Source organism: Grus americana, chromosome 1 (assembly GCF_028858705.1).
Source record: "Grus americana isolate bGruAme1 chromosome 1, bGruAme1.mat, whole genome shotgun sequence".
Taxonomy (NCBI): Eukaryota; Metazoa; Chordata; class Aves; order Gruiformes; family Gruidae; genus Grus; species Grus americana.
The window spans coordinates 30,944,745-30,968,254 of NC_072852.1; the positions used below are offsets into that span (position 1 = coordinate 30,944,745).

General features: G+C 36.9%; 1 protein-coding gene across 7 annotated transcripts in view; it reads left to right on the top strand.

Moving 5' to 3' along the window:
• Positions 1-23,510, top strand: part of DOCK4 (dedicator of cytokinesis 4) — a 260,824-nt gene that overhangs the window by 168,952 nt on the left and 68,362 nt on the right. For all 7 annotated transcript variants that reach the window (XM_054817043.1, XM_054817070.1, XM_054817078.1 and 4 more), the window contains 8 exons: positions 4,797-4,894; positions 5,000-5,083; positions 5,185-5,285; positions 6,001-6,082; positions 7,122-7,292; positions 8,754-8,946; positions 17,153-17,280; positions 19,517-19,651. In XM_054817043.1, coding sequence (XP_054673018.1) covers positions 4,797-4,894; positions 5,000-5,083; positions 5,185-5,285; positions 6,001-6,082; positions 7,122-7,292; positions 8,754-8,946; positions 17,153-17,280; positions 19,517-19,651 — 992 coding nt within the window. The remainder of the gene's footprint in view (positions 1-4,796; positions 4,895-4,999; positions 5,084-5,184; positions 5,286-6,000; positions 6,083-7,121; positions 7,293-8,753; positions 8,947-17,152; positions 17,281-19,516; positions 19,652-23,510) is intronic.

Genomic DNA, 23,510 nt, shown 5'->3' on the forward strand with positions numbered 1-23,510 from the left:
CTTCAGTTAAAGGCCTTGATTTAGGAAATCACATGAATCTACTGGTACTTACACATGCATGAAAGTGCAGCCCAGAACTTAAGTGTCTCACTGATAAATAGTTGTGGCATTGTCTGGGGTTATAATACTAATTTATGTTCACAGTGCAGGAGTTATTTTGTACTTAATGTAAATAGATGTGTGGCATAGGGCATAAAATTTCCTTTTTTTTATTTTTAACCATATTCTGAGTAAGAGGGTGTAGAATATCTGAATAATATTGATCCCCTTTTCAGCTCTGAAAGAGTTAACAATTATTTCAGCAGTACTTCAGAGGGTGGAAATATTTTCAATAGACAGGCTCATATTTTCTCCAAGGATCTTCTTTGGGAAGTTCATCTTGGTGAGTTTCCAAATCCCCATTCTTTTAAACAAAAATTTGCCAAAACCTATTGCATGCTCAGAAAATGAACATAGAGCAAAGCATGTGGATATTTGGTCATGTGAGCATTACTTCAGTTATCCCTGAGAGAATGTAGCATATCTGTTAAAAATACAAGATTAAAAAGATCTGTGTATTTAATTTTTAGTAAACATTTCTATTAGTATTTTCGAAAATTGATGATTATTTTTTAATCTGTTTTTAAGTTTGGAGATTTTTCTGAAGTTCTCAGAGATCTGCCTATGTCTACAAAGAACAATGTCCATCCTGGAAATGAATTGAAAATTATGCTATTGGTCTGGCCATGGGGTGGGAGGGGACCCCAATCCCAGACTTGTAAAGGGTGTGACTGAATTAGGCCACAGCTTTACTAGTTTGCTGGGAAATTTTACTCAGCTGTCATTCTCTCATTGATTGTTCCCACATGCCATCAGCTCTCATGCATATGAAAATTATGGGGACAGGGGGAAGGAGGCTGACTCCCAGTTACTGAGATCCATAACTTCCTTACCCCAGGCACTTTGGAGAGGTTTTTAGGATTATTTCCAAACAATTTTCGGAGACCTTCAAACCAGGGGAGCCTGCACGTTCATCAGCATATCTCACAAGAACGCGTGCTTATCTAATCTGTCTCCCGGTTAGCTTTTCCTTAGCTTGACTTTTGATCCTGGATAGTTAATCAATTAATGTTAGTTAATATATCAGCTTTTATACATTACATTCTTAGCTGGACAGTCATATTTCATTATCCTAAAAAAAACCCCCAAGAGTGAGAGAGAACATAGAATTTTTCTACTGAGTAGTTATCAATACAGTCTTACTTAGTTTTTGACATATAGGAGGGATCTCTGCCTGCCAGAGGCTCAGGATCCATCCAGCAAGTCAGAATATTTTAGCAAGTTGGCATCCACTCGTTTCTCAGCACTGATCGGCACATCCCCAAGTAAGCAGCTGTTCATCGGTAGAGCAACATGCCGTACTGCACGTCTGTTGCAAGGCAGAGGTGTAATCCATCCATCTGCATTTAAAAAAAGCCAAACTGGTGATTAATAAACCAAAAGTAACAAGGGGCAGCTTTCCAGAGTGACCCCAGTTTGGAGGGACTGTTGGAAACCACAGAAGCAGGCTGTTGGAAGAGGAATTCAGGCTGCCAGTTCTGGAATTCGGCTTTCTTCTTTTGAAGTGCAGTACCGCTACACCAGGCCAATTGCTGATGTCTCGGGATTTATAGGAGAGAGATGGAAAGATCATCCCAAACCACTTCATTATACACGTAACTCTAAACCTTTTATTAAACCTAGCACTTTGGATTTAAATTACGGACTTTGAGAAGGGAAACGTTTTGTTTGGTAGAAATGGGAGGTCAGGTGTCACCTATTTTAAATGTACGAATCTGACTATGATTAAGAGAGGGCATTTGAAATATTTTTCTTCTTCAGCAAAATTTATCAGTGGCATTGACTCTTTCCCTTTTCCAAAACAATGTTTTCCTAGCGGGCCTATTTTTGGGGACAGTTTTATATTCTCATTTCTCTTAATACATGACACATTGCTATCCCTTCCCCGTGTGATTCACATGTCAGATTTTCTATTTGTGTCATTTATGCTCGGGCTATTTGCTAATGTTATCTCAGCAATGTCTTTCCTCCTTAACATCTCCCTTGAAATAAGTACTTTGAAGTGAGCGTCTTACATTTGCTTTCTCTTTCTTTTTTTAATCCCCAACAAATCCCTAATATTGAGTGTCAACTATCTTCCACCAAGTTCCTCCAGCAAACCTGTAAAGAAGCGTTTTTCCTGCTATGAACTGACAGGTTCAGCTGGTCTCGCTATTCCTTAACTTAAGTTGAGGCTTAAACAGAATAAAGCATAGAAGTCCATTTAATTATCCAAAAGACAAATGCAGTTCATTGGATTTGTAATGCTTGTTTCTTCAAAATTCCTGTCGGAAGGAACAATAAGACCTGTTATTTGTCCTTGATCTTTGGGATGTGTCTCTGCTGCACATATGGGACCCTTCAGCACTCTTAGTGCAGCTCAACCATCTCTCTCAATTCAAACCATTCCATACTAGCACAGAGTGAAGCAAAACAAAAAAGAAACGTATAAATGCATAAAAACAATTTGTGCTCACCAAAATCAAGGCAGCCAAATATTAGTGGAATAGCATGCTCTTGCTATACCACTGGCAAGATTTGAATATAGGTGGAGATTTATTTAATGTTATTAAAGAGAGAAATAGCACATTATTTCTTGCTGTGGGAGAGAGGAGCTTTCCTGGAGGAAACTGGGAAAGAAATGACACAGACGCGTGTGGCTCAAATGTTACTTGAGCGTGAAAACAGTCTGTGGTGGAAAGCACCCAAATAGTTGTGCTGAACCAAGAGAAAAACTTGCTGTTAGCTGCTTAGTTTGAGAAGTACTGAGAACATTTCAGAAGAACGGCATCCTTCTAAGACAATGCTGGACAGTGGTCGACTAGACAGTAGTTCAGCTTAAACTGATGGAAGGGCTGGACGGTCCTTAAGGTTTTCTGCTTTAAACAGCCAGGCTTTGAGAAATTCTGAAAAGCTGGTTAGTGAAACATGCAAGTAGTAAACTTGAATGTAAAGGAGCTTTGGGATCTATTTAATTCAATGGTTGAAAAACGTGGAATTTTTACTGAATACAACTTGAAAGGAGTGCTGGAGACCTGAGCGAGCGAGTCACGGGCAGAAAACGTGAGGAGTAACCAGAGAACCTGCAGCAGAAGGGAGGAAAATAACAGCAATGTGTCAGAGTTCAGCAAGGATCAGGATCAAGTGAAAACTGCTGAAAAGCCAAGCCAAATTTGCAAAACTCTATTTTAGGATATTGAATGGTATGGGACATGAAATTCCCAATCTCATAGCGAGGTGGTTTTTTTAGTACATCTCTGAAGCTGAAAGCAATAACACATGACCTAAGAGTAATAAATATAGTACCTACATTTTAGACAGGTGGAAGAGCAGATATATTAACTGGGCCATCACCTTCCGATGAATTTTACGCAAGTATTTGCAAGAAATCATGGATGAAAAAGTGGACATGTAGCTAAATGGAATGTGCTGTAAGATGAGTTTATCAAAGTCATATCATGCCAGAATAAACTTAATCTTTCTTTTCAAATTTTTTTTTTACTATTATTCTTCTTCAGAGGAAACATAGCAGATCTAAACCATCTGGACTTCAATAACACACCACATGGGAAATTAGAAAAGATACAGATTAGAATAAGAATTTTAAAACTGGTAAATAAAGGCTAAAAGGGAACTAGCAAGTTGCACTGTAGTGGAAGTAATTTCTTTCCTGAGTGGAATAAAAATACTACTAGATCTGAAGAATTAGGCCTGGGATTGATCTTTTCTTTAAAGGGGTTGAAGGGAGTGGGGATGGAGGTTACTTCACTAAAACCTGAGACACTAGAGAGCCTGTTAATGAAATTTGCTGCTGCTATGTGGTTGAAAGGGCTCATCAGTTGAGAGGAACAAAATCAAAATATGATACAGACAAAGCAAGGTAACTTTGATTTAAATAATTAATAAGAAGGAGTAGAAATTAGGTGAAATCTAATGGTACAAAAGGGAGCATCATACCTTAATGGAGTCTCCTGGGGATTCTGCTGTAGGCAGGGACCTGAACAATATTAAACCTATTTGTGTCACCAATATGATGTATCTAAAAACCCGCCAAATTCTTGAACATATGTCAGGTGTGTTTACAGCAGACATACGAGTTTGCTAATGATATAGAAAACAGTGATGTAATCTCATCTGTAATGTAGTTACCATTTTGATCAAGAAAGCTGAAGGAGAATGAATTAAAACTGCAGGAAGTGCAAAGGCACTCAGGTATGTTTTTAGCTCAGAAGAGTTTATTTTCTGGAAGAGATTGTGTTGCTTAATAATAAAGCAGGATCTTAGAGGTATTGTGTTTGTTCCCTAAAAAAGACATAGGAAAATGTGTGTTTTAAATATGTTCAAACTAGTAATTAGGAGACTATTTCTAGCTGTCAGATGATGGCTCTAGAAGGCATCTTTCAATGGGACGAGAGACAGCAAAATAATTACTTTTCTTAAGATGGCAGTTGACAAATATCTGAACAAGACTGCATGATACAGTTGCCACAGGAGACTAATTTTAGTGACCCAGAACCGTGTTCTTATGTTTCTATTGGTGGAGCAATTACGGGATGGAATGAAAATTTGTTGTTGGGCAGATCACATTATAGCAAATCTTGAGATGTTTTCTTTTGTTTTAATGATGCCAAGTTTTGCTGAGTGGACTGTAATAGTAGAATTTAAACTCCAAAATGCTGCTTTGCTTCTAGCTTTAATCTTGCATTTTGTTTTCGCAGGAGATATGCTTGACCTTCTGAAATGGAGAACCCACCCAGACAAAATTGCAGGTTGCCTCTCAAAATTAAAAGAAATTGATGGTTCAGAAATAGTGAAGGTATCTACCATTCTATCATTTTAGATAATATGAGGGAAATAAGATATTTCTGTGTCACAAAAATACCTATTTAACAACAAACTGTCTCTTATTCTCTCTAATCAGTTTCTTCAAGATACATTAGACACTTTATTTGGGATTTTAGATGAAAACTCTCAAAAATATGGATCAAAAGTATTTGATTGTTTGGTAAGTTTCATTTTGTGATGATGCTTAAGACTATTTAGGAACTACATTAAAAAAAAAACCAAAGAGCTTTTTTTTTTTTTGTATTTTTCCCTCATATTTAGGTTCACATAATAAATTTGCTGCAGGACAGCAAGTTTCACCACTTCAAGCCTGTAATGGACACCTACATTGAAAGTCACTTTGCCGGAGCACTTGCATACAGGTGAAGTCTGTACTTTTTCTATCCGATTTGAATACTGACATTTATTGGTATACTAAGCAGAATCAATCATTAGGTTAAATTAAATTGCATCATTAGAAATAAAATGCAGTGCTTTTATGAATGCCTAGGTTTAGACCATTAAAAAATAGTAAAATAACTTTAAGTTACCAGAACGGTTACTGGCTAAGGCTTTAACATTGGCTTATTTTTTCAATCTTTTTCTTCAGTGGATTTCTTTATTTTAATGACTTTGAAAAACATAAGAGCCTTAACATCATCCAGTTGCAAGTGTGTTCACTATCTGTGTAGAGCAGTGCACTAATAAGCATCACTTACTCTGCTGTATTTCTTTGCTAGCTAAACTTCCATTAAAGCCAATGCAGCTTAATGAGACTGCAGACCAGTGCATGGAATAGCAGGGGCACTCTGTGCTGGCAGGGTCTCTTCTGGTTTAATTGAGCTCATGTATCCCTGTCAAAATCATTCTATTGTAGATGTAATGCTGGTATTATTTCATGTTCGTCAGAAACTCTACTAGGGGGCTTTCAGCAGACTGAAAATTAAGTGTAATATTGGGCCTGTAGTGATTAACAAAATCTAGGCATACATTTTTTTATTTTGTCAGTGTTTCTCATATGACAGATGTTCGCATTTTAAATGCAAAGTTAACTCTTTTAATTTCTGTGTTATAATACTTTTTGATGTGGTATTCTAGAGATCTTATAAAAGTACTAAAGTGGCATATTGATCGAGTCACTGAAGTGGAGCTGCACGAGCACATACAGGAAGTGCTAAAGGTAATAAAAATCCTCAAAAGCAATTATATATTTGAATGATATGATCATATAGTACTAACACATTTAACTTAGGAAGTGAACCACAGTACGTATAAATGATGGAACTACAGTATTAATGCTAGGGAGTTGCAGAGATCTTCAGTGCAGTCAGTTTATTCACTGTTCTCTGTTGTCAATAAGTTGATCAATGGAGCTTACTACCACTAGTGTCTAGAGCTCTGTGTTCCTTACTGAATGAGGATATACATGAGTAGGAGTTAGGTCTAAGAAATCAAATATAGATTGCATTGGTGGTATTAACATCTGTCATCTAAATGGCAGACATTCCTGCTGATTTAATGGTTCAATCCTGACAGTGGAGAATTCTACTGAAAATGGTGGGTTTGGTTGCTCTCGTTGCCCCATTTTGTACCATCAACAGAGCACAACGTGGAGTCACACTCAGTTGTACAACACAGTAATCCCATTGGGATAGGTGCTACAGTCTGGAAATAAAATATCAATGTGTTGCCCTTCTGTGCTTTTCTATGCTGCTGTTAACATAGGTGTCTTGCTGATAAGAAAAGGCTGTATTTTTAATTTACATTCCAACACTGCAACTTAATTTAAGCTTTTTTGGTATTATCTGGTTAACAGTTGACAGGAAAAGAACTTTTTAACAGGCAGAGAGATTCCAAGAACAGCTGAAAAATTTGAGCCCATTTCTTACGTTGGCCTCATATGTTTACGCAATACATGTTTCTGTAGCCAAAGACATGCAAGGATGGAGGGGACAGTGTTGGCATTTGGCAGTTTTCCATTTGTAAAACAAACAAGTGTTCCCTGGTTTGTAGAGATTATGACAGGCAAGGGAAGAGTCTCTCTGAGTACGTGCTTTTGAAATGTTAGTGTTTCAATAGAAAGATTTGCCAAAATTGAATAACATGCTGTTCTATTTCAGACCCTTGTCATTATTTGAATGATATAATCATTGTGTGTGTTCTATTTAAAGATGAGTTGGTTAATTTTTATGAGTTATCTCTGATTTTGACATTTGTAGGCACAGGAATATATCTTTAAATATATAGTTCAGTCTCGAAGGTTATTCTCTATTGCTACTGGTGGACAAAATGAGGAGGAATTTCGCTGCTGTATTCAAGAACTTCTTATGTCAGTACGCTTCTTCCTTTCCCAAGAGAGCAAAGGAGCTAGTGCTTTATCCCAACTACAAGTAAGTTTTCAAGCGTGTCTTGCTTATTGCCACTTTCCACGTCCAACATAGAAAACGTTTGCATGTTGTTACCTATATTTCCAGGAAAGAAAATGTGGTTTTGCTAGAGCAAAATGGCATTTTCAGTTCATCCTCATACCTTTTGTCCTATAGTGTGAAATTTTCATACCAGCAGCTTCTAAATATGCTTGGCAAAGATAATCCTAAATCTAATATTTAATTTTGAATTATAATTATATCATAATTATAATAATTATATTGCTGGATACAAATAAAGTAATTTTTCTGCTTTGGGCATTTTATAGCTTAGTTAACCACATTGGAACTGAAGAATTTGAGCCATACAAAAGACTATCAAGAGTTTTCATGCTTTACAAAAAACTTTTAAGTCTTGATGAACTGTATGTTTTATACTCAGCTGGTATCTTTATTTCAACTGAGACTACTAAAATTGAGTAGTGCTAAAGCACAGAGGCAAAACACACAGGAGACAGCTCTGTCCATTAAGTGCCATAGATTTACCAGCTCCTACAGCTCATAGATATACCATCCTCTTCCCCTGTTTCTGTAACCAAAGATGTTTAAGACCTATTAATATTTTAAGCTCTGTAGAAAATTATTCTTCCAAGAAAATGGCAAATCAGAGAGGACAGAGTAGAGAGGTGATTCTTCCAACTCGTATCATGTAAGCAGGTGGAGTGAAAAGATAAAATGATATCAACAACCACATTTGGAATTCTTCTTCAGTATCTTTAACCTTGTATGTCATCTGTTCTGACACCAGTGTGAAGAAGGTCAAGGTATGAGGAGCTTTTCTCAGTCAGCTGGATTTGGAGAAGAAGGGAATGTCAGTTCTCTGCCTTTCTCTGGCATTGCCCTCCTTTCTTTTCCAGTGTTTTGTTTCCATATTCATTATACTGACCAACGAATTTTGAACCCTATTTTAGGATTGTTGAAGTGAATCAAGATTGTAAGTGCTGTCTCACTGCAAAATAAAAATGTGTATTATTTGAAAAATGGAAGATGTGTATTACAAGACCTTGTATTACTTACCTTAAAACAAAGCAAATGAAAACAACTCCGCTCAAATCTTTTTGTTCTGATGTCAGCTGGCTTCTGTTATCCTTTTCAAAATTTCCTCTCACACATAGATCATGAAGAATCTGTAAAGTATAAATATTTTTGTTCTAAGTTGAGCTTTTTACTTTCACTTTGTCCTGAGAGAAATGAGCAGTCCTTAGATAATGCTTAAAGGAAAACAGTCACAAGTATAAGCCCGTTAATGAATTTGAGGATATTTCTTCTGAAAATATGACCATTTTTAAAGTTACTAACTACCCTTGAAATGTAAACCCAGGCATTTTTCTAAAGTTACTTACATTTCTATAGTTATTTAAATTCTATAAATGTCAAAACTGTGCTGAAATACCTGACTGTCCATTTTTTGCCCTTTTCCTCTAGGCTGTGTTTCTCAGCTCATTCCCATCGGTGTACTCTGAACTCTTGAAGCTCTTTGATGTGAGAGAAGTGGCAAATTTGGTTCACGATGCTCTGGGCAGCTTGCCAACAGTCATGCATGGGGATGAGTCCCTTCAAGCTGTTAAACTGCAGAGTATTGGGAAAACTGTAGAGAGTCACCTGTACACTAACCCAGGTAAGGTTACCCGGGGCTGCCTGCAGATTCGGCACTCGAATTGTGTGCTTGGTACAGGGGCCAGCAGGTGCTGAAGGGAATAGTGTTGCTCCGAGTAGTGCTTCCTAAGGAAAAAATCTTGAAGCACTGCTCTCTACAAGCTGCTCGTTTACAAGAATACAGTTGGTTAAATTTTGGTTTTTTTAGAGACAAAGAATCTTAAAATATAGTTTTGCTTTGACCTACTGCTGGCAATATGTCTGTGAAGGAAGTTTGCCTTATACTTTTTAAGTAATTATAAAGGAAAAAGCTTTACTAAATTGATTTATTTTTTTTTCTTTTTTTTTCTCCTTTGGGGGCAGTTCAGCAAATAGATTGTCACTTACACAAATAAGACTTAATGGATAAGTCCTGCTAATTCAGCACTTTCAATCCTCCATTTCTTGATGCAGCATAAAAAGGCTGCAGAAATCCAAGTGATAGTTGATTCATAAAGCATATAACAGCATAGTTATTTGCTATGTGGAAGAAAAAACCGCTCTGTGATGGTGAGCCTGGCATTCTTTCTTTCTATTCTAAGTGAAACACATAGAAGCGACCAAATATTAAATTTGAAATAAACTAATTTTAAAATAAAAGAATTAAAATGGAAGAGATTTAAGGAATTCTAGTAAGTGTTAATTTACACACCAGAAGCCCTCTTGAGAGCTGTTTGGGTATTGGCCGATGGGGTTCAGTAGAAACAGTAACTTTTACCATCTAAGGCATTCAAGGTAAACACAGTACAATGATGAAGGCTCTGCGAAAACCACCAGGGTATGCATAAATATTTTGAGATGCTGTAAAATAAAGGAAGAGATCTTAGAACTTTTTTTTTTAATGCTTTCAGTGATTGTACTATAAACGTATCAGCTCAAAGAAATGAGTAAGAAGTATTGGATCTTGGCTACTTGGCTTCATTCTGGTTGCTAAAAGAGCTTACCCTTTCCCTTGTGAGCCTCCACAGCGGTCCCTTCTAGAACAGTTAGCTCTCCCTACAACTGATTGATCAGACCTTTGATACTCTGGGTAGATGATGACATTCATGGAGCAACCTTAAGGATGCTCTAATTTATGTTCTTCATTTTCCGAATACTTAGGGACCAGGTAGCGTAATTTCCATTTTCCTCCCATTATATTGGTTAGGTCAGCCTAACCAGAAGATCCAAATGAATTAATGTAATTAAACAGTTAATTAATGCCATGTAAGGGACTCCTGGGGACTTTCTTGGAACTGAATCTACTTTCAGCTGTATGACAATTTTTTCATTTGCTTCCTTTTGTAAAAATGTTAGGTTTTTATTAAAATCCAGTTTCATTATTAAGAGTCCATATGAGGTGAATTGGCTACAAAAGTAATGAAAATTACATGTTAAATTTTACATGGAGTGCGGCTTATACACAAATAGAATATAAATTTCATAGACCACAGAGAAACTGATGTGAAAGACATCAGGCAGTAATATAAGCTCCCAACATCCATAATAGGAAGCTCAGGCAAACAGTTGTACAGTATAATTTCGGTCATCGTTAATTCGAAGGGTCATGTGCAGATCAGCATCTTGGTCTCTTTGCCCTCAATGTTTTGTCTCTTTAAAACACAAAAATATAAGTAGACTCTCCCTCAGTCAATCCCCAGAAGGAAGTCCTTTTAATATCCTCTTGGGAAAATAAACATTGCACTGGACTATGTTAATGTGCGGAGTAAACTGTACATCCTAATGTGAAGTTGAGGCTTGCTGCTGTGAAAATAATTGATTTCTGTCTCCCAGATGAAGATGATGAACGCTGCAAGCTTCAGTGCTAGCTAACACATTGGAACTAGATGGAAGGCAGGAAATAAATATTTATTCAAATGTCTAAAAATGAGGAGGGCACGTCTTGGATAACATCTTCTGTTATCAGGAGCTTGCTTGGAAACAAGTGAGAGTAGTTTAGCATGGGAGTTGTAGGCATTTTGTGCTACAAGAGCCTGAGCAACTAACACATTAGCTCCCACTGCTGCAGAAAGCAACTGACACTAAAGCTATGCTTTCGGTAAAATTGGGAAATATATTTGGTATATTGTTGAAAATAGAAACATCAGACGTGCAGAGGTTGATTTAAGGTGCCCAAGCACAAATGTTCAGTACAATTTCAGATGTATTTGACACATCTAGTTTCTACCTGCCTCTCTAGGGAATGCAGGTTATATATTGGATTTACTGATCACGTGTGGACAGGGTGTCTTAAATGGCTTTATATTGAGGCTTTGGTTTAGCTTGCTTAAAACCTTTTTCTGTTTCAGTGATTTTAAACTTCAGCTGTTCCTGTAGGTAACAACTACAGAGATGTTAAAAGATGTCAGCAGCAGTGTTCTGCCTAGCTCCTGTGAAAAGTTAGTGGATGTTAAGGCCTTACTTCTATTTTTCCATATTTACTTCCACATCATTGTAGTACACCACATTGAGTGTCTCAAAAGAAACAGATGACAGTTTTCCTGCTGATAGACTAGCAGTATTTTTTTTCCTCTTGGCCTTTCTTCCAATCTCCTGGTATTTTGGGTGTAACTCTTTGGACGCATCCCTGTTGATACTTGTAGAATGGCCAAATTGATCTACTTATGCCTGTACCCAGAAGATTTTCTGCCTTTGTCGTTTCTGATACCTCAGTAGTCTAGGACTCGTTTGTTGTCCTTTATGCATTAAATATTATTATGGCTTGCTTTGCTGGGAAGGGTTAAGGCAAATAACAGAGAAACACATCTTGAAGCCTGTCCCTCTTGACATGGTTAAACAGGAATTAGCAGAACACCAATAGTTGTTTTTTTTTCTCTAAGGGCACCACTTTGAGCTTGCAAATGCAATAGCTATGAAAACATGAAGTGTGCAAGTGAAACATTTAGGTTTCTTCCTCCAAAGAGGATGAGTTTTCTTGCAATCACCACCGATCAAACACGTCAGTTACCAGAAAAGAGATTACATTCCTAGGTTAAGTCCTAAAAAAAGAAAATCCCATATTGATAAAGCCTGTATCTTAGCCCGGTTATACTCTGTGGTGCAGCTCTTTACCACGTGGAGAATGTTCTTACGAGGCGAGAAACTTTGTGTCTTCCCAAAATATGAGGATTTGGACCTCTGTGTAAGAGTAGCTGGGCAGGACTTTTCCCTTTAAAGAGGCAAACTGTTCAAAACAAATAGAGGAGAGGTTTAATTCTCTGACCATTTACTCTATAGATATCATACGGTAATCTATATATGATATTTAAAGCTAGGAAAAATCCTGAATTGATGTTTTAAAGACATCTTCATGTGTTCATTTTATTTAATTTCCTTCATATGTAGAATTTTATGTATTTATTTTATATATAACTTATTCCTTATCTGGTTTTTATTGTTTTCTTTATTTTACACTGAAACCCGCTATTAGTAGATTACAAAGTGATAATTATCTCTTAGTTTTCTTTCTGAGCTTGACCACTTGCCTCAGTCTGTCTTTGTGAATGAGTTCATCTACGAATTGCGTTCAGTACATCACAGGAGAACGTACATGTAGGAAACTATATGTTTCAGTAGTCATTCAGAGATGAATATCTGACACAATCAGTAAGAATAATTTAATATCTTTGAACTGCCTTGGGGAAAGGACGTTTTTACCTGTTAGATTTCCTATGGGGATAAAAAAAAAAAGTTGTTAGCAAGTTCAGGAAAAGATACCATTAACTGAAAAGGAAGTTTAGTTCTAGAAGCTAGGTATTATAATTTCCCTCTTATTCCGTCATTTTTTCAAAAGACAGACTCTTTAATGAGACTTGTAAGATATTTCAGTAATCACTGCAAGCTGATTCATGGCTATAAAAATGCAAAAAGCCTATCATTATTGAAATTGTTGATACAAAACCGGAATTAAATTTAGTTAAAATTCATTAAACTCTACATATTAACACAGAGTTAGGAAAAAAAAGGTCAATTTTTTCAAAACATAAAGGTTTTACACATTGATCCATTGTACTGCTTTCATGTACCCCAAGATCTTTTTCAGATTAATTAGTATTTCTTAATTTGTCTTCCACAGCAAAACACTATTCTTTGGAGTTCTTTGTGTATGTGTGCTTCTATAGACACCTGCGGGGGGATGTATGCATGTATATTGCATACAAATATTCAGATTAATTAGTACCTCTGTAGTGGAGAGTAGAAAATACTTTGCAAAAGCTTTGCAAATGATGCTTTGCATCTGTGGCTCTTTTTTAGGCCAAGGGAGGACTTTCTCAGCCATACCTGTGTTTTTCCTTCTGCACTATAGGCAATTTTTTTTTTTTCAACTGAAAACAGTTCTTCATAAAAGTTTTGAAACTGACTGTTCTGAAAACAGTGACATGTCCATGCAGTCCCAGAGCAGGCATATATGTTTGGGTTTGGAATTGCAGTGATAACTGTTTATTTGGCTTAAGCATTTCCTTTTCCTACCCACCCTTACGTTCAGCGGTTCCTCCAAACAAGGAGGTGTAAATTGAATAGGTCCGCGTAAAACTGTCAAAACCAAAAGCAACTTCCTTGCTTCTCACTGTTCAAGGAGAATGCCGTTTGTTTGTTTAAAATGTTCAATTACACTAATTCTGTTTCCAAGCAGGCTGAAGTTTTGACCATCTGTTCAGATATAGTCATTGAAATGAGTATCATCTTTCTGAAATTAATCTTTAAAATACACTAGGAAAAAAAAAAAATTTGTATGTCTGTGCAGGTGCTTTACCACTAACTGAAAAGCAAGGGGGAAAGTTGTGCTGTGGGTTAAATATTAAACATTAATGTAGCTTGCATAGGAAAGTCACAAGGATTGCCCAGAGTAGTCTCTCTTTCTAATTATGCCAAGTATGTACTCAAAAAGTTCTATGCCATAATTTTTTTCCTCTCTTTCTGTGTAATATTTATAAAGGGCAAGTGTTAGCATTTTAAACAGTCAGCTAATTTGGTTTCCTGCACAGAAGAAAAATTAGGATAGTGACTGATGGCTAAGAGTTCTGATTATTGCACCATTCCTTGCACTCATTAATTTTTCTATATACAGTGGCTGACATTACAGCTGAAAATTTTTAAGAAAAAGAATAACTTGAGACAAATGTATGTTCTCCAAGCTTTCTCACAGAGTCCTTAGTTTGGCTCAGATGTGAATATGCCAGCTCTCCTCTTCTGTAATGCCACTACATCTCTCCACTTAAACAGGTCAAGACAGGGAGTTATTTAGATTATGGGCTTATGAGGAATATATAGATTCATAGAATGGTTTGGGTTGGAAAGGACCTCAAAGATCATCTAGTTCCAAGCCCTCTGCCATGGGCAGGGACACCCTCCACTAGACCAGGTTGCCCAAAGCCCCATCCAACCTGGTCTTAAACACTTCCAGGGAGGGGGCATCCACAACTTCTCTGGGCAACCTGTTCCAGTGCCTCACCACCCTCACAGTAAAGAATTTCTTTCTAACATCTAATCTAAATCTACCTTCTTTCAGCTTAAACGCATTACCCCTTGTCCTGTCACTATACTCCCTGATAACCAGTCTAAGGCTGTGTTATATGTGGTGGTTAATTCAGTAACTGGCACTGTTCCCTCCCGTGCATAGTTGCAAGTCATTGTAAGATGCTTTTTGCTAATCCGTTTGGTCTGGGTAAAACAAATTTCCTGATCATTTTATGGAGCTTTTGCAAAAATGGTATTTTTGAAACAGTTGAATGAGGATGTAAAGTTTTGCCTGAGATGTTTCAGGCCATATTGTATGTAAGAGTTGGCTATTTACAAGTCAAGTGTTGCTACATGTAGATTCTCTGGTCTTCAAAATGGAGTTCATAATGCCGTGCTTACATGTAAGCAGCACGCAGAGTAGTGAGCACCTCGGAAAAGTACCAAATCCCATGTGTGCTCATCAGGAAGCTACCTAGAGTTAACCAAGAAGAAACACCTTGGCACAGGGCTGCTCCTGTTTTCTCCTCACCTGGGCTGAGGGATTTGAGTTGTAGCTTCAAGAGAGGACCTACATTCCTCAGAGGACCTGTGGCTCACATCAACAGTGTGTGAAAGAGCTACTATAACTGCTCCGTGACACTTGTGGAGTTGACCAGTGATTTGAGCATTTGCCTGGGAATGGAAGACCAGGTTCAGTGCTGTGTCAGCCCGGATTCGGCTTCCTATCACCTGCCTGCCAGGAGAGTACCCCAACTGCAGAGCCATGGGTTGGTTTACACAGTGAACCCTTCATCTCCTCTCTTGAAGAGGGATTACCAGATAGTCAAGCATTCAATACGTGTAAGGCCTAACAGAAAGCAAGGAAAAGGAGCTGTCCCCTGTAACCTAGAGGTCAGGTCTTTTTTACAGGAAGGGAAAGTCCTGCTTTTTTGCTTCAGCTGAAGGCATCAGCTCTGTTTTTTCATCTATCAGTAATCAATAAGCAGATTTAGTGATGGTGATCGGAAGCCGGCACTTTCCTAACCACAGGTTTGCACATTCGCCACCTTCCTGTTCGCTTTCCTTTTGACCCTATAGATCTTGCTGTGGCAGCTGTGCACACTTCACATCTCAGACTACCTGGGGCAACGCTTTGCTGAGCTTCTGGATTTTAGGTAGACAAAAAGAAAATGCGTTGTTGGTTTGGTCAAGACACTTCTGCCCAGCTGCTGTGCTACAGGCAGATACAAACTCTCAGGCCAGTCCTGATGAAAACCTACCGAGGCACTTGCAGAAGCAAGCAGTCACTGAATTGAGGCTCTTTGTTTCTCAGTTTTGGGTTTCAGTACCACTGGTTTTAGATTCATTGATGGCCTTTTGCCTATTGCCATACAGTCTTTGTTTAATATTTGCATCAGTAGGAAGATATAGCAGAACACCTGAATAAATAATAAGCACAAAACACACATTTAAGAAGAGCAGGCAAGTTTTTTTCTTTTTCTTCTTTTTTTTAAACAAGAATATATTTAAATAGTGTGTACAAATCAACTTGTCCATATGATTTGTCTTGTGTTACACAGATAAGTAGACAATGAAAACAAGGGAATAATAAAGAAAAACAAGATTAGTGCTGTATTTCAGTGAATGAAAGAAGCATTCAACAAATCGAATCTCAGAATAAATCTTTTTCTCCCTCCTGAAGAAAATAGAGGAAATACTTGAGGGGAAAAAAGTGTTTATAGAAAGACTAATCCATGAACAGTACCTGGTTGGCAAAATGATTTTAAAGGAGTAATTTTCTGGCTAGATAAACTCAATTTTTAGGAAACAATTACATTAATGAACAAAGGAACTGAATAGATGAATATATTTAGATAACGTAGCATATAATCATCATTAAAATTTTAATAGAGGAAATGATTCAAGTATATTTCTATGAGAACATCATTTCTCAATCATGGAAAAGATCTAAAAACAACAACAAAATGAAAACAGATAACACCTATTCCATTTATCAAGTTGTAAACAGGTGTTTAATGTGTTATCACAACTGTAAGTATTAGGGCTCTTCCCATTTAAGGTTGTCTTTAATTATAAGAAAAAGAAGCAAAAGAAGGAGCATGTTAATGAAGTTCTTGCATAATTTTGAGAGAACTCAGGACTGAAAATAGCACCAGAGCTGTGTTTAGAAAATAAAATAGAGGAAAGGCAGATCATTTTATGTAGATACCAGTAGTCTAAATTGCTCATACTCAGTACGAGTGAGGAATCTAGAAAAGTGAAAATCCTGAAAGAAATCTGAAAGTACTGCTTGTCTGTAAAGTAGAACTCATTTGTAGAATAACATAACTTCAAGATGAAGTCTCTTGTGACCTTGGCTTGCAAAGGGATCGTGTCACATGGCAGGGAACACTGGAGCATAATTTCACATTATTTTGAATACAAGTATTACTGTGCTAAGTTTTTTTACGTGACAATTCAATACTTAGAATTTTCTGTTATATACAGTATATTTCATGCAGTGGTGTTTTTCTCCATCCATGATATGACATACTGACTTTGAGCATATTGTTTATTCTTCAGATATTTGCTTCAGGATATTATGATTACGAACTAAAAGCTTCTGCTTATCAAAAATGTTGGTTAAAGCAAGTAAAAGCTTCTGCTTATCAGAAATACTGTTTTGGGACTGAAGACACATTTTATGTCTGTATTAAAATTAAATGATTCTATGAGAAGCTCCTACTCATAAAATTTTTCATTTTTTCCAGATTCTCGATATATTCTTCTTCCAGTAGTTTTACATCATCTCCACATGCATTTACAAGAGCAGAAGGACCTTATAATGTGTGCACGTATCCTTAGCAACATATTTTGCCTCATCAGGAAGAACAGCTCAGTAAGTAAACACCACGTCACATCCACAAGGTGTTGAACTTCTTTATATTGCTTAGTGACATTTAATGACACAAACTGGACCTTGACCAAGTCCATTTTAAAGAGTTCTCTGTGTAATGATTCTGCATAAACTTGTCATTTTGATTTCTCATGAGCCTTTTCTTCCCATGCAAGAATATTTTAGTTGTAGCACATAGTGTCCTGCCAAGCTTTGACTCTTTTTGAGTGTTGTGTTGGACAGAAAGAAACATCCACTTGCTTTTAGAGGCATTTTCTATTGTGGGCTGTTTAGTTGTAGGGGACACAGGGGTGTTATAGGTATATAGATTGATATGAGCATTGCAAGGGGATTGCACTTGTTTGTTAGTTGATAAACTCCGTGGCCAATTTCTGATGTTTGTGTTTGCAAATTTGTCTGTGAAAGCTGCATATGAGAGCTAGCTTAGGCAGGTGTATTGCAAAAATAAAGACGATCATAAATGCTGACAGGCAAAGGGATATTAGACAATTAAAAACAAACATTGCCTGTAGTTAGTGCAGTACATACGTATCAAGGCCAGCATTCATTACATTGTAATGCATTAGTGAGAACTGTTTTGTGTGTTTCTTCATTTCAGACCACTGTCAGCAATAAAAGTTGCTCCATCAGTGATTTGATATGGATGCAGCTTGCAGTTTTGGCACTGTACAGCATTTTCATTGCAGCTGCTCCTGGATTAGTGTAATACCTCATCCCAAGAGAAAGTGATAGATGATAAAGCATAGCTGGGGGGTTTGATTGGGAGAAAGGCTTACATGTCTGGTCTTAATTTCAGGACATCTTTCATTTGGAGTCATCAAGCCAGAGATGTACACAATCACAAGTGGACGTCTACATAAAACTCTCTCCAGTGTTCAGGATATGCAGCTACTATTTTTAGTAGTCCTTGAGTCATGGAGAGTATTAACAACTTGGTGACTTTGATAGGATTTTTGTGGATCAGTTCAGAACTTCATTCCTTCCATGGTAATTAAGATAATTTAGACAATAGAGGGAACAAGTGAATTTGCAGTCAGGCAGCTTTGAAAATTAAGGTTATCGGCCATTCTAATAGTAGTTTGTACATGAGTCATAGAATCATAGAATCGTTTAGGTTGGAAAAGACCTTTAAGAGTCCTCACGATTGATACAGTTCCTAAATAAACTGTATTCTGTCTGCCTTCATAAGTAGCGAAGATAACAGCTGTTTGATACTAGACGAAGTGACAGAGGATGCGGCCATGACACTAGACTCATCTTGTATCCAGACAGAAATTTTGAGTTTTGTTGCAAATCATATGCTTTGGGTGTGTAGGAAGCAAAAAAAATAAAAATAAAAATCACTCCTACACCTTGATGTCAACAAAGTTAAATGATCTGTTTGTCAGCTGAGTTTTAGTTTGGTTGTGTGCATTTCATTATGAAGTGTTTCTTTCTGTGAAGAAATGTCATCTTAAATTGTGGATAAAATCGCTCAGATTAAGGTGGCGTTGTCTGCTGCAGTAGAGACAGAAAACATTGTTGAAGCAAGGAAAACATATTTCCACCTGAATTAAAAAGGAAAAGTAACCACGACTTGACTTCATCAAGTGTTTTCATGCATGTAATTAAGGTATTCATGGTCTCTTTTGGTGGTGAACACTGTGGTTCCTTTGTACTGATGTTGTGTACAAGCAGTTGCAGGCTTACATAAATGACTAATTTGTTTGTGCTACTCAGTTGATGGGAAGCAATGTAGCTGGTCGTTACTGCTGAAGCAGGTCTTGAAGGTTGAACACCATCTGCTTGTTTCTGGTGATAGTTTCAAAGTGTGAAAACAGAACTCTACTTTTTGGAATTTAAGCCTCTCTTGGCAATTTTCCCAGAAAATATATGGGTGTTACCTATAAAAATCTTGCCTGAAATATTCTCGTATATTATTTACTGCTTTCTTCTAAACATTAGTTGAAAATAGAGCTCTACTAATTTGATGAATGCTTACATATTCAAGGTCAACCCATAACTGGCCTCTATATTTCAGTACAATGTAATTAATTGAAAACTGTTAGGAAAAAAAATCAATAGAATTAAACAATATCTTGATTAGAGAACAGTCCTTGTTTCTCGAATGTAACATTCATAGTAAAACTATCATTTGTTTCTAAAACGACGTCAAAGGAAATATGCCTGTCATCATCTTTCTATTTTAAAATCTTAAATATTTTCTTTATTATTTAAGGAAAAATCTGTTCTGGAAGAAATTGATGTGATTGTAAACAGCCTGCTAGATATTTTGTTAAGGACCATACTAGAGATCACCAGCCGACCACAGCCATCAGGCTCTGCTATGCGTCTCCAGTTTCAAGATGTGACTGTAAGTTTTTTATAATTAAATAGCCCATAATTGTCACTGGTTGGACAACTAGACTTGTGACAACATTGGTTTTAGGTTGTAATTCACACTGTCAAGATTTTGTGTGTAAAACAGAATGAAGATAACAAAGAAAATTTTTTTGTATTTTGTTTATTTTCAGTGGAAATAGTAATTTTTTTCATTAAATTTATGTTATAAGTTGTGGCCCAGAAAAAAAAACCCAAAAGATAAAGTTTCTTTTGAGACTATTTCAGGTCACTAATTATTTCATTACGTTTCTTTTGTTGACAAATTTAATAGCTTTCTGAAATTCTCTTTATGTTTGAATTACTGGAAACGGAAGAGTATCAATCTATAATGTTTTACTTCCTAAAATGCATACATTTTTACATGACAAGACAGCTCTAAAAAATTCCTGCAGAATCTGTGACGCTAACTTCTACAAATCCAAATGTATTAATTGAAAGGCATTTTGTTGTTCTCTGGGCTGAGCATTTTGAGCTTCATTTCTATCACATGAAGTAGAGCAAAGAGGATGGATTTAGAAGATTAACAAATTATATTTTGGTCAGCCGGATATAAAAAACTCTTGCAAATTAGACGGTCGAAATGCAGGCATTCAGAGGAAAGCCTAGGATGAGCATTGATGAAACAAAATGAAGTATTACTTTGCTTTGTTTTCAGCAAGGTTCCCAGTTTGCTTTTGAAGGGCAAATCAGTTCTAATATAGCAAGGGATATGACTCCAATATGAGGTGAGGGGATGACATTTTGTGCAGAGAACATACTATGCTGTGTGATTTGCCATCTTGTTATACACTTAATTGCCCAATTTTTACACTGTAAAATGAATAGATAATTAATAGATGGTTGCTTTTCAAACCAGCATTTCCTCTGAGATCAAACATTTCAAAAAAGCATTTAATAGCTGTGGAAGAAATGTGTTGTTGGGTTTTTTGTTTGTTTATTTTACTTTATCCCACAGAGAACAAACATTCTAGGGAGTGTTTTATGGAGCTGACCAAGCTCTGTAGTAAGATAGCACCATGCCTTAATCATTGTGATTCAGCAGGACTATACATCTAAGAGTTTGGGGGTTTTTTTCTTTAAATTAGAAAATTACAAATGTACACTGTGGCATATCAGACCATTACAAGAAAATCTCAGCTGAAGTAAGGTTTGTAGTATTAGACTGTTAGTGTAGCAAAGCTCTGAGCTTATTGGTTTCTTCCGAGATATCGACTTGCTTGCAGATTAAGTTTTCATAAAACACCATGACAGCCTAATTCTTTCACACCATCAAAAATTAGACTCTGAAAGTGCTTTCAAGTTGAAAAATTTTCTTTTTATGCATCAGAAAAGCCATGTCATTGTCACCACAGGCATCTCAAAGAATACTTAATGTGGAAGTGACTCACAGCACAGCATAAGGCAATTATATACATTTATGTAGAAACATCATGCAGTACGGGCTTATGGCAACACACGGAGCCAGATTCTTGGAACTATTTGTAGAGCAAGTATGATAAAGTACTCAGTGTGAGTACAGCAGTAGAGTCTGTTCCAGTATGTTACCATTATTTCAAGCTGCACATATCATTAAATATTGTTTGTGAGATGTATCATGGCAGCACACCGGATAAAATTTTGTCATACTTTTCCATCAGATATAGTCTTCCTTGTGGAAGTAGTCCCAAACTCATCTCAGTTTCATCTTCTAGGCCCACGTATCACTGTTCTTCTGCACAAAGCAGCAGCATAAAATCAGGCAGCATCAGTCACCTGTGCTGCCATGACTGTACTGTTTCTGTACTGTGTTTTGGCACCTTGGTACCATTTCAATTTGCAGTGAAGAATCTTGTTAGATGGTAACCTGCAAGATGGATGTGACGTTTTAAACTGAGCACAAAGACAACATGTCTTCATGGTGTCAGCGTTACACGTTGCACTAACAAACGAACATTGAATTTAATACAATGGTGAAAGTGAAACTTCTGCTTTAGGATGTCAGTGATTTAGTCCTTTAGATTTCCTCAAGAAACACACATTTGCATATAAAGAGTTAGCAGAAAGCAACCCAATTAAAGCAAACCTTTATTGATTACAGATCTTGGAAGTTCAGTCCCTCAGAACCCAAATGAATTGCAATTTAATTGTGAGCTCCATGTATTTTAATAATTGTGCTCCTTAAATAAGACACAAAAAATACTTCAGGATTCCACCTAGAGTGAATTGGATATACTGCTTGGCTTGACTAGAATTGGATCCTAAATGGTTTTTATCAAGGTTATTGTGTGTGTGGAGTTCGCTTTCGTGCATAATTTGTACGTACGCTGACCAGTTTGTGGCTAACGCTGGCAGAAATCTTACAACATACATTTTTGTGTTGAGTTCAACAACTGCAGCTGAATGTTCATTGTTATTTTAAAAACCAGCTGCCTGTACAGCTACCTATGTTGAATTACAAGCTCAAATTTAGAAGTCAGTTAACAATTAGCTAAAGCTGGTACCCTTTTAAAGCTAATCTGTCTGTCAACTATAATAGTACAGCGTTCTATAATAGATTGTGATTTTTAATATACCACTATAAAGTAAATGTGGGAACACGGAAGGTGACTAGAAAGGACTGCTTAAAATGTTTAAGCAAGAAGGGAAATATTCACAAGATTCATACTCAAATTTTGTCGCTCACGCTAGCAGTCAGGTGAGCTTACACCCTTATTTATTTATTCTACGTGTTTTGGCTAATTAGCCAAATCTGAGTGGTCTCAGATTTTATAACTGGAATAAAAGTCTCCAAAAATTATGCCTATTTAGATGAACCTACATTATATTAAATGGCATGATAAAATCATATTGAGGCTAGATATAATGAAATTGAAAATATTAAAAAAGAATGATAATAGACCAAAGTCTTTTGGTTTTCTGAAGAGAACCTGATAGTGTTGGAAATAAATTTTCAGATATTTACAAGGTAGCAGCTGTAACCTTGGTGGTCATGCCCAGAACATGGAGATTAAGAGACTTTGTAGCCTTAGGATATTGCTTTGCGAATGCTGTCTTTACTGTAAAAAACAATGGTTTTGCAGCGACGTAATTAATATGGGATCATTATTTCAGTGTAGAATCTTATTATGGGCAAGACAATTATTATTTTATCACTGTATTGCCAATGAAAGCCATCAACTCACACACCACCAACTATACAAGATATAATCACAAGTGAATTAGACCTTCCGACGTGAAATCCAGAATAGCCATTCCTGTCAAAACATACTCCTTTTTTATCTTATTTACTGTTTTTAATGAAAGACAGGGGAAAATCTTCCCAAAATTTGACATGACAAACTAATGAAAGACACCGTTTTAAAATACCATTATCATTCTTGTCTGTTCTCCCAGTCTCATTCCCCATTCCTGGTCGATAGAGGCCAGACGTGTATTTCCCACTTTTTAACAAGCTTGTAAGATTTCAGAATTGTTCTTTTTAAGCAGTGGGATGCAATCCAGACCTTTCACTCTGCAGCCAGACCAGATTGATACCATTCAGTGTTTCCTCCCAGCTCCAAAGTGAACAAGCAGACAGGGAAGGGAGAGAGGGAGAACCTATTCCTTCCCATAGCGTCTGGGTCGTTTGATCGCTCACTGGAGATACTCACTCCTGTTCTCTGCTCTTTCACTCCGGAATCCCACGCTGTTTGAAGGACAGCCTGGTGAACGTGCATCAGTAGAGGCAGGGAGGAACCTGCACAGCAGTCCAGTAAGTCCCTCAGCTGCTGCCTGGAGTATCCCCTTTTGTGAAGCATGGAGTGTGAATCCAGGATTCGGCACTGTGGGAGAAAGCGGTCTTGCCCTATGGT